The 12,092-nt window shown below is 39.6% G+C and overlaps 1 protein-coding gene across 1 annotated transcript in view; it reads right to left on the bottom strand.

Annotated features, from left to right (window-relative positions):
• TMEM183A (transmembrane protein 183A) overlaps nucleotides 1–11,036 on the bottom strand; it is a 28,833-nt gene extending 17,797 nt beyond the window's left edge. Inside the window, exons 1-5 of the mRNA XM_006887976.1 lie at nucleotides 10,928–11,036; nucleotides 10,651–10,740; nucleotides 9,750–9,917; nucleotides 1,241–1,400; nucleotides 31–93 (exon numbers count right to left, since the gene is read on the bottom strand). Coding sequence (XP_006888038.1) covers nucleotides 31–93; nucleotides 1,241–1,400; nucleotides 9,750–9,917; nucleotides 10,651–10,740; nucleotides 10,928–11,036 — 590 coding nt within the window. The remainder of the gene's footprint in view (nucleotides 1–30; nucleotides 94–1,240; nucleotides 1,401–9,749; nucleotides 9,918–10,650; nucleotides 10,741–10,927) is intronic.
• Nucleotides 11,037–12,092: the final 1,056 nt, after the last annotated feature.

Raw genomic sequence — 12,092 nt, 5'->3', positions numbered from 1 at the left:
AGAGATCGGATCACACATGCCCGGAGACAACGCAGCTTCTCCATTGACTCTGGTCGCAGGCGCAAAGGCAAAGAGGCATCCAGCGTGTAGTGCCTGAAACATGACACATTACTCCTACACCATGTGGCTGTCCCTCCTGCTCCTTGTTAAACTATAATGCATTAGTCTACTGGCCAGTACTCAGCTAGTTCTCAATGCTTTACCTGCATGCATATGCATACATTTGTGAGTACCTACCCATCTCCATGTTTCAGCTACCATTCCTGCTTCTTTGCTATGTAAAACCGAATTCACATACACCTTATAGTTTTGGTTTTTGCACCCATTTTTAAATTTTAAATCCTCACTATTTCACTCTACAATAAAGCAATGGAGCAAGTCTCTAAATTATAACTTAAAAAAAAAACAAACCCACAAAAACTCATTGTTGTTAACTCAGAAAGGACTCATAGCTGACCCTTTAGCAGGTTTTCAGAAGCCATAAATCACAAAAGAGGAGATGGCTCATCTTTCTTCTGTAAAGTGGCCAGTGGATCTGAATCATTTGTCTTTGGGTTGGCAGCACAACTCCTTACTGACTATGCCACCAGAGAGCACTCTTGAAATTTTTAACAATAGAACTAATTCAGTGGCTAAAAAAAAGTTCTGTCCTAGGGGAGAGCCATCAGGCTGTCAGATGTCTCAGCAAGTTCTCTAGTCTCTACTACTGGAACATCACTTCCCATCATATCCTCACTGATGGTTTACAATCATCACTAGTCATTCATATCTTGCGCCAAAAGTGAGCCCATTGTCACCTCACTACTATAGCTCTATGTGGGGCAATATAAGAATAAAAAAACTCCATACTTCCAAGATGACTAGAAAATCCAAGGAATAACTAATTTAGTTGGACATACTAAGTGTATAGGCATCTGTAGTTTTTGAAAACTCTGGTTAAGGTAAACTTCTAGAGAAAAGTCAAAGACAGTTCTTAGAGAGACTTGCACTGCACTACTTTTTGCTGAAAGAACATACTGTGGGTGGGACCCCAACCATAAAGGGAGATGATTACCTGAATGAATTAATAATACCAAATTTATACACAAAGGGGGCTCAAGCAATCCAATGCTAGACTCATGCCTATGTAAAGAGCAGACAAAGTGAAAAGAAGTCACCATTCAGTGAGTAGCTCCAAATTACAAACAGCAATGCGATCCGCTACCCCAGTAACAACATAGTGAGCTCTCTGGGGCCGCACCTTCGATACAATCTGGTCCAAAAGGCAGCAGTGTAAGTGACGGTCCAGGCATTCTTACAGATCAGGGAAAAATTCACAATGTCCTCAGGACGGATGTAGGAAGCCAGCAAGAGCCAAATATCCATGGGATACTCTTCTCCTCCAGCCCTGTCTACATCTTCTGAAAAAGAAAACAGAACCATAACTTTAACACTGTGCTATTTGAGTATCTAATGCTCTCTAATCATTTCAGTTCTCTCAGGCAGTGTACAATAAAGAAATAATTTTACGTAGATCCAAGGAAGCCCCTTAAAATCATTATTTCCTACTTAATCAAGGTATTGGGAACTTTACTGCCCAAGTGAGTAAGTCGTGCTCTTAAATGTAAAGCCTTGAGTTAACACCTATTTACATACTATGTTAGTCTCCCAAATATCTTTGCATAGATCACATCATTTAATTCCAGTAATTCTGCAAGAGGAATAAGGAAAACAGTATTGTACCTACTTTACTAGTGAGAACAAAACAGAACCTTACCAAAGAAAAAAGAATCTGAGTTTTCTGGCTCTAAATTCCAGCTCTGCACCCCACGCCCTACCCTCAATTTCCAATGCCATCCCCAATCACAGTTTTTTCTGGTTAGCCATTTAAAAACAAAAGTGATTATAAGACAGTAGGAGCAAACTCCAAAATAAACAAAAAAACTAAGGAATTTACATTATAGTCTCATTATTTAATAATTAACTACCCATTAACCATTATTTTTCGCCTAGTTCCTTAGTTCACTGCCAATATGATCTATAACTATAGTCACATTTGGGTTCCTTAGTTCACTGCCAATATGATCTATAACTCTAGTCACATTTGGTCAACTCCTTGACAATCTATCTCTACCTCCTTCAGATATCATTAGTATTAATTAACATCATGACCCTGAGGTCTACTATCCATCTCAAGTTCAGATAAAAATTCATGCTGGAGAAGAGTACTGAATATACCATGGACTGCTAGGAGAACAAATAGGTTTGTCCTTGAGAAGGTGAAGCCGGAATGCTCCTTGGAGTCAAGGATTCTGAAGCTTCGTCTGACATACTTTGGGCATGTTGCAAGGAGAGACTGGTCCTTGGAGAGGGACATCATGTTTGGCAGAGCGAAGGGGCAGCGAAGGAGAGGAAGAACCTTGGATGAGATGGATCGATTCTGTGACTGGAGCGGTGGGAACAAGTGCATTTGAGATGGCTAGGTCAGCAAAGGATAGAACAGCATTTAGAGCTCTTATAACATAGGGTCGCTATGAGTCACAAGCGACTCGATGGCACATAACAACAACAACAACACTAATACCAGAATCTGGCCTCTGCTGAACTCAGAGCTAACTACTGATGATGATTCAAACTCATGATAACGTCACTGATGAAAGTGTACATCTAATAGGAGCCAACAGTCTCATCTTTCTCTGTGGAGTGGCTGAAGGATCCAACCCACAATCTTCCAGTTAGCATCCCAATAAATAAGCCACGCAAAGCTGGTAAAAGAAATGTCCTAAAACCAGCTTTCTCCTTTCCTCAGTTAAAACACCCAACCCTAAATCACCCTCTTAATGCTCTCTCTGCTTTCCTAGCTATCCACTTCCTTCAGCTCTATTACTCCGTCTGGTCAGATTCTTCCTAACAGAAGCCATACATATCTAGAGCAACATCTTCTTTTCTGGTTCCCAGTACTTCTTATAAGCACCAATAAGCATCCAGGCATCAGTCTACCACATTTGGGGCCCCTTTTCTCCCACATTAAATCTTCTATGAAACAGAAGACAAAATGACTATGGGAAATTCTTCCACCAAGACACACCCGAACACTATTAAAAATCTTCTATCTTTAAAAAAAAATCTTTTCTTTGGGGAAAAAATTTCAATAAATACTGAAAGATTTATTATAGAAACAATTAATAAGAAGTGTCAAAAAAGGAAAACAGAATCAGTAAAAAAATGTTTCTAAAGACTTGTTAGATGCTGTCATGTCAAATCTGACTCATAGTAACTATGAACAACAGATATGAACCCTGTCCTATCCTCACCCTTTTTGACACCAAGAGCCCACTGCAGCAGTCACTATGTCAATCCATGGGGTCAAAGGTCTTCCTCTCTTTCCCTGACCCTCCACCTTCCCAGGCATTATGTCCCTCTCCAAGGAACAGCGCCTCCTAGTAACATGCTCAAAGTATGTGAGGTGAAGTTTAATCATTGCCTCCAAGGAACATTCTAGCTGCACTTTCTCTAAAACTTTCTCTGTTCTTTTGGCAGTTGGTGGGACATTCAGTACTCTTCTCCAACACCACAATGCGAAGGCATCCTTAAGATTTTATTCTTAAGAGATAAAATTAGAAAGGACATAAAGAATTCTGATAGAATAGGTTAAGAGGAAAAGCTCTCCAAATAACAACAGATAAAATGAAGCCAAAGTATGTGAAAAACAAAATATATATATGAGACAAGACTGACATGATTATAATATTAAGAAATTGTTAGCTTTTTTAGATTTGATAATAGTTATTGTTAAGATACTTATCATTTGAGAATAATCACTAAAATAGTTACAGACAGTCTTTTAAATAATTAACATTTTTTAATGTTTTACTATCTATAAATATTTTCAACATAATCTACTATTGGATAGGAGAGTAAATAGTTAAACAAAAATGACCCTGAGTTGTGGTAACTGTGGAATCTAGGCCATGGTTCCATAGGGGTTTATTATACTGCTCTTTCTTCTTTTGTATTATGTCTAAGAGAAAAACTGAAACAAAGAAAAAAGGTATAGATGGAAATCAGTCTTATTAGAATGAGGAAACCAAACAAGGGTAAAGTAGAACAAGAAGTTAAAGATAAATTATGGTTAACAGTCTGTCAGTTACAAATTATACATCTGATAAAGGAAGGGTATCCTGCGTATATAGGAGGTCTAGTGCACACTGGTTAAAGCATTCAGCTGCTGACAGACTTGTGGTTCAAATCTATCAGATGTTCACATTGAGTAAAATGTGACTATTACAATAAAGATTATATTCTTAAAACAAGGTTCTAAATTTTCTTTTGGTGAGTAGTAACAAGAGTCTTACATCTTACAGCTCTTACAAGTATCCATCTAAGATGTAGCTATTGGTACCGCTGTTAAAAACCTAAAAAGAAGGAAAGAAAACCAAAGATCCACGAGCACAATTAGGCTAAAGGATAAATGGATCACACAAATGTCATTCTCCACTATCTTGGACCAGAACTAGATACGGCCTGGCTATCAAAGTGAAAAGGGATTATAGTAAAGGGTCCTGAGCACAGTGGAAGAATATGGAACGAAACTCAAACACAGAAAGACAAGACTAACAAAGTGTAACAGCGATGGGTAGAACCCTTGAGACTATAAGCCTTATTAACTAATTGACCTGGAACTAAATAAACTCATGTGGATCCATTGTTAGCCAAACAAGATATGCTTATACGGTACACAATAACACGTTATATGAGAGATATGTGCTCCTTTTAATAACAATCAATCATGCAAAATTAGACTTTTTCCAAGAAAAGAATTCAGGAAGAGATAGGACAGAAGGACGGAAACAATCATAAGGAAAAAGTAGTAAGAATGCTTTTAAAATGTGGGGATGGAAATTAATGTATAAAATAAAATCTGTAAGAATGACAGCACAGAAAACAAATTTATCTTTAAACTTTCACTCAAAGCACAATAATAAAGATTACTCAAAACAACTATGAGGAGAAAAAAACCAACTATGAGATATCAACTCACCCCAGTCAGAATAGCAAAATTTAACAGAACAGCAAGCAACAAATGCTGGCGAGGTTGTGGAGAAACTGGAACCCTTATATTCACTGTTGGTGCCAGTTGTCAAATGGCGTAACCACTGTGGAAAATGGTGTGGCACTTACTCAAAAAGTTGAACATAGAGATACCATTTGACCCAGCAATTCTACTACTGGGAATAGACCCTAAAGAAACTGTAACTGCCATCCAAGCAGATATATGCACATCCATGTTCATCGCAGCTTTGTTCACAGTAGCAAGGAGTTGGAAACAACCTAAGTGCCCATCAACAAACAAATGGATAAAGAAGGTATGGTATATTCACACTATGAACTACTACGCTGCACTGAAAAACAAGGAACTCATGCAGTATTATTAAAAATGGGTGAGCTGGAGGACATTATGCTGAGTAAAATATCTCAGTCACAAAAAGACAAATATTGCATGGTGCCACTGTTGTAGAAGGGGACTGACATCAGGATTGGGGTAAGACTGAGAAAAACTGGATAGATTATGTATACTGAACTGAAACAGATGAGGGAGAGAACAGTTTAAAGGCGATATATGATAGGGTATTATGATTACCACAGTGCATTCGGGGTGGGGGGATTATATACCAATGAAGAAGTTTATCTTTTGCTTTTCAAAGAGAGGAGCGAACTGGGGAGGGGGGGAGGCGGGGTAGAGAAAAAAAGTGCAACAATGAATGGAAATCCAAAATCTCTGTAAATGTTCATTAAAGTTAGTAAAATTAAAAAAAAAAAAAGGAAGATTACAACACAGAAAACCCAAGACTATTCGGCATACCAATTGACTTATTTCAACAAATAGATGCTACCCTAGATGTGCTAACTTGTGCCAAGAAACCTGGAGGACAGTCCCCTGGACAACTGACTGGAAGAGATGGATATTTGTTTCCATTCCAAAGAAAGGTCACCCAACAGTGTGTGGAAATTATCAAACAATATCATTAATATCACATTCAAGCAAGATTCTGCTGAAAATTATCCAAAAACAACTGGAGCAACATGTCAACAGAGACTTGCCAGATGCGCAGGCTGGGTTTAGAAGATGCCGTAGTACTAGGGATATTATAGCTAATGTTAGATAGATCTTGGCAGAAAGCAGAGTACCAGAGGAATACTTCATTGACTATGTAAAGGCTTTTGACTGTGTGGACCACAAAAGACTGAGGTTGACTCTGAGAAGAATGGGAATCCCAGAATATCTGATTGTGCTAATGTGAAACGTATACTTGAACCAAGAGGCAGTTGTTAGAACAGAGCAAGGAGATACTGCATGGTTCAAAATAGGGAAGGGTGTCCACCAGGCATGTATTCTGTCTCCACACCTTTTCAATCTGTATGCAGTACAGATAATCAGGGATGCTGGGCTGTACGAGGAAGAATGTGGCATTAGGATTGGGGGAAGAGTCATCAACAACCTGCGTTATGCAGATGACATAACCCTGCTTGCTGAAACTGAGGAGGACCTGAAGTGCTTGCTGAAGGTCAAGGACTGCAGCCTTCAATATGGACTGAAGCTCAACATCATGAAAACAAAGATTCTCATCACTAGGCCAATTGGCAGCATCAGTATGGATGGTGAAGGGATTGAGACTGTTAACAGTTTTAGTTTGCTTGTTTCCATAATCAACACTCTTAGTACCAGCAGCCAGGAAATCAAGAGACGAATTGCATTGGGAAAGTCAGCTATCAGAAGTTGCAGAGTACTGAAGATCAACAATATCAGAGTGGAGACTAAGGTGCACCTGATCCAGGCCATAATCTTCATAAATGCACGCTATGCATCAGAGAACTGGAAAGAGACTAGGGATGACAGAAAAAGAAGTGATACCTTTGAGCTGTGGCACTGGAGAAGAGTGTTGAATATACCATGAACTGCTAGGAGAACAAACAGGTTTGTCCTGGAGAGGGTGAAACCAGGCTGCTTCTTGGAGTCAAGGATTCTGAAGCTTCATCTGACATACTTTGGGCATGTTGCAAGGAGGGGCCAGTCCTTGGGGAGGGATATCATATTTGGGAGGGTAGAGGGACAGTGCAGGAGAGGAAGACTCTTGATTAGATGGATCAATCCAGTGATTGGGGTAATGGGAGTAGGTATTGTCAGAGATTGTGTGAGGTTGGCACGTGATAGAGCAGGGTTTAGGGCTCATGTACATAGGGTCAGTATGAGTCGCAAGTGACTCAACAGCACATAACAATTCTGCCTCTATGAGAAACACTAGGAGTTGGGGTCAATATGATGGCAAGTGTGTATGGTATCTTGATTATATAAAAAAGTTTTACCTCTGAGATTATGGTCCTTAATCACCCTTGAACCCTGGAATTAAAATCATCCTTGTGACTCAAGTCTCAGTCAAGTAACAGACAGGGCTATAGGCCGATCAGTAACACAAGAATGTGAACTTTTGAACTAACAATACAAGATCAAAAGAACAACATCTGCCCAGGCACAAAGCTCAGAAAACAGTAAGGAACAGACAAAGGCAAATGGACACAAGTAGAGAGAGGAAATGGGAATAATATTATTACAATGAAACATAAGCTGGAAGAATTGTTGAATGCAAAATAATTTGCATTGCACACTATCACTCAAGCCACACACACATACACAAAAAAACATAACCTTAAACAGATTTTTACAACTCAATAATAAAAATTAACCCAACATACAAATGAGCAAAGGATGTGAATAGATATTTCACTAAAGACAAACAAATAGGCAATAAGTACATGAAAAGATGTTCAGTGCATCAGTGGCCATAAAGGAAATGTAGCTCAAAACCACAATAGGTAGTTCAAATCCACTAGTAGCTCCCTAGGAGGAAGATGGGCAATCTCCTCGCATGCAATTTACAACCACTGAAAATCTACTGCAGGGTCAGCTATGAGTTGGTTTCAACTCAATGGGAGTAAATGATTAGCGTATATAACAGAATGGCTATGGGGACAAGGGAACAACAAAGGTGGAATATCGATATTAATCTTAGGGTCTTAGAGAATAGGATCACTAACAATAAATAGTATAATCACAAAACAATTTGTCAGTTCATTAACTTATTTAAATATATTTTAACAAATACCTGATAATCTCTGATCGGTCTAAGACCAAACATATATATCTCATTTATGTGTGTGTGTGTGTGTGTGTGTGTGTGTGTAATTACTATATTTTATACATATTTTACATATTTATATTACTCAGCAGACTATCTAAACTAGTGGGTCGTCAGAACTCTGAAGAAAGCATTAAAAATAGCTATTGTGCAAAACAACTATAGGATATCATCTCACCCCAATAAAAATAGCAAAATTTAATAGAACAGCAAACATCAAATGCTGGTGAGGTTGTGGAGAAACTGGAACTCCCACTGTTGGTGGGAGTGTAAAATGGTGCAACCATTATGGAAGGCTGTATGAAGCTTTCTCAAAAATTTGCAAATAGAAATACCATTTGACACAGCAATTCCACTACTGGGAATTTACCCTAAAGAAACCTTAACTGCCACCCAAGCAGATATACGCACACCCATGTTTACTTTCTGCTTTGTTAGCAATAGCAAAGAGCTGGAAATAACCCAAGTGCCCATCAACAAATGAATGGATAGAGAAGCTCTGGTATATTCACACAATGGAATACTATGCAGCACGAAAAAACCAGGAAGTCATGAAATATTATACAAAATGGATGACCAAGGAAGATATTATGCTGAGTGAAATATCTCTGTCACAAAAGAACAAATATTGCATAGGGCCACTGTTGTAAAACAGGACTGACATCAGGGTTGAGGAAGACAAAAAAGGAGGGGTGGAATGATGTATATTGCACTGAAACAAAAGAGGGAGAAAACTGTTTAAAATGGACATATGAATGGATATCCTTGTCATTACAGAGAAGTCCAGAGCGAAGGCTGCAGAGTGGAGCGGACTTGGGAGGAGGGATTGCATAACAATGAAAATTTTTCTTTTTGTTTTCAAGGAGAAGGGTGAACTTGGGGGGGGGGGAGGTAGGCAGAGAGAAAAGTGCAATAATGAATGACTGGAAACTCTTAAGTCTCTGTAAACTTTCATTTAAATTAATTTTTTAAAAATACACAGCTAAAAAACAAAATGGCTACTGTGGAGAACCTCCACCTAAAGAGGGTCTCATCGTTAAGCCTTAGGCACAATCTGAAATTTAATCTAAATCATAATTAGCACATTAAATGTCATTAGCTTATTTTTGTGTTTATTTGTGTAAATTAAATCTCCATTAAGATCTAAACATTACATACTTTCCTTTGTTTTACATAGTCATAGAGCAGACATTAAATAACTACAGAGAACTTTAAAGCCCATGATGTTATCTAACTTTTTCTGAAATAAAAACTAGTTACAATGTCAATCCACATATTTGGGTAAATCTTTTTTTGGTCTTATTTCTGTTTCCTTGCACAATCAGAAATCTAAGGGATTTTTGTTTTCATGTTGCCAAACGATTTTACCTAAATATACCATTATAGTAAAATCCAGAAATCTGACTTACCAATCTCCTTCTCTTTCAAATCTAGGCAAAACAAAAAAACTCTGTTTCCTACTAAGATCCTACTTTAGAATTAGGTCTTTTCCCTAACATTATGAAAAAGAGAAATGAAAATTTCCATTTAAAACCACAAACAGGGCTAATAAGCCATAAAAGAATAGTCCTATACCTTTGTGCCTCTTGCTTTTCTTTTTTCTGGTAACAGTTCTCTCATAAATACTCTCCTCCTGGGCATCCATTTCATCACTGCTGTCAATGATGTCACAGGGCTCACCGGCACCAGAAAGAGCTTCCTCTGCAGGAACCTGAGAGGCTTCCAAGCCACAAAGAGATTTTACTAGAAGAAAATAAGAGGAGAATGAGATGGCATACAGTCTTACCCAGAAATACAAACAGCTTAGCCAGGCTACCAGCATCCATCAGAAAAAAAGCAAAGTGGTAGGAGGTGGGGGAAGTCTGACAAGGTCGGCTGGAGAAAGCTGAGAATCTATCATCAAGTATAAAGGCAGAAAGGAATTTTAGCATTTTAAATACAGAAAATTGAAAAGCAATGTGCATACTGAGTCAAAAGTTGCAGAAACTGAATCCTTAAACGTGTCAACTTTAGACAATATTCCCCTATTATTAACCCTGTAAAATTAAAAGCAAAAGGTGAATTTTCTTTTCATTTACATAAATTCTGGGGAGCAATGTGTGAGATAGAGAAGACCTGGAGTCAGCCAGAGACAAAGTCTCAGAGGCATAAATGTAAAAAGCTAGAAAACAATAGCAGCAGTGAAGAAAGGAAAGGAACATTCCAAGGAAGCAAACTGAAGATTAAGTGGAACTTATCTGTGAACTGCAGGAAAGTGGTTACTATCCTAGAAAAAAAACACTGGCAGAAGTATTTTTATCCTGCTGCACAAGTACTGCTCTTGGCTAAACCGTCCATCGAATGCATGAGTAAACACCTTTATGGGCAAATCCCCCAATGATTTGCAGGAAAAGTCTCAACGATTGAGTCAGAATCTCAGCAAAGTTAAGACACTTGGTTTTGCCTTCCTAGTCGAAGGCGCCAGCCGAATGCCTACCTTCCTTCTGAACAGCGTTGGCGACGGCTTTCTTGACCCGTCCAGACTTCACGACGGCCGGATCCGAGTTGGCATAATCCGCCACGGTCACTGAAACACAGCATCAGCTCTCACGGAGGAGGCCTTTGCTTCCCAGTGTCTTCCCTACCAAGACCTCCTCCTCTCTTCAGGTCTGCAGCCCGAGACGCCCTCCCAGCCTAAACACCTCCACAACGCCGTCCAACCCTCTCCCAGCCGCTAGCCCCGAGGCTTTCAGCACCCCTGCCCCCTCGCCCACCTCGACCGGAGCACGCGTCGTGGGCCCGAAACTTGAGTCGCTTCCCTCTCTTGGGCATGGCGACCGTTTCGGAGCGAGGCCGACCTAGCGGGCCGGGGCCCCGGGCCATGTCTCACACCTGAGAGGTGGCCCCAGCACCGCCCGGCTCCGCGGTCATCCCCGCACAGGAGGCAGCTGTTCTCGCGAGAATTTAGGCAACACGTGAGTCGCGTCTTAGCTGACGCCCCTCCCCTAAGGCCAATCACTGCCTGGCCGTGCTGACGTCATCATCCGGCGCTCGGGGTAAACGAGATCTGGTTGAAGAGTTCTTTAGTGAGTTTTAGTATGTGCTGTGGATTTTCGAGCCATTTGTAATGAATCGATTGGAGTTTCAGACCCAGAACCTACACCTGTGTTGATTAAATTTATTAGAACTTGGTTGGCATTTATATCCTGGTCCCCCTAAGTCTTCCTGCCTCCACCTCTGCCTACTCCCCAGGTCCACGTAAGCACACAAATGAACTTTGTTATCTTCATGCCTGTCTCCCTTTCCCTAGACCTCTGAGGATGAAACTTTGACACTCACATTTTCTTTCCTGAGACTCTCACAGTGCAGACTAGTAAACAATATATTCAGTATAGTCTCATAAATGCCTTAGAAACAGGGAAAGGTGCACCTGTCTTAATGGGAAGGAAAAGCTTTGCAATAGGATGGTATTTCAGTTGAGATAAAGCGTGCTGGCTTGAAATTGGATGGGGCAAGTTTCTGATCTGTTATTCATAGGGTCGCAATGAGTCAGAGTCGACAATATAACAACAGCTTGCAAAGTTAGTCTAGGCCTGAATTCTAAAGTATATTTTATGTTGCACCTTAAACTGAAGTGTGAAGAAGGAGTTGTGATGAGAGGAGTTTTGTAAAATAAAATTGATAAAACTAAAGCCAAGTTATAAAAGGCCTAAAACTACAAACTACATAGTTTGGACCATACCCCAAAAGTATTGGGCAACCACTGATTGATGATTGATTTTTTAAAAAATACGCTCTACTTTTTATATTATTATTATTATTATTAACTTTTCACGAAAGTTTACAGAGACTGGGAATTTCCATTTATTCATTGTTGCACTTTTCTCCCTGCACACCCTTCCCTCCCCCCAATTCACTCTTTGAAAAGTAAAAGAAAAA

This window comes from Elephantulus edwardii, unplaced genomic scaffold (assembly GCF_000299155.1).
Source record: "Elephantulus edwardii isolate Elephantulus edwardi_28Jun2011 unplaced genomic scaffold, EleEdw1.0 scaffold00063, whole genome shotgun sequence".
NCBI classification, from domain to species: Eukaryota; Metazoa; Chordata; class Mammalia; order Macroscelidea; family Macroscelididae; genus Elephantulus; species Elephantulus edwardii.
This window is presented reverse-complemented; position numbering and strand designations above follow the sequence as displayed.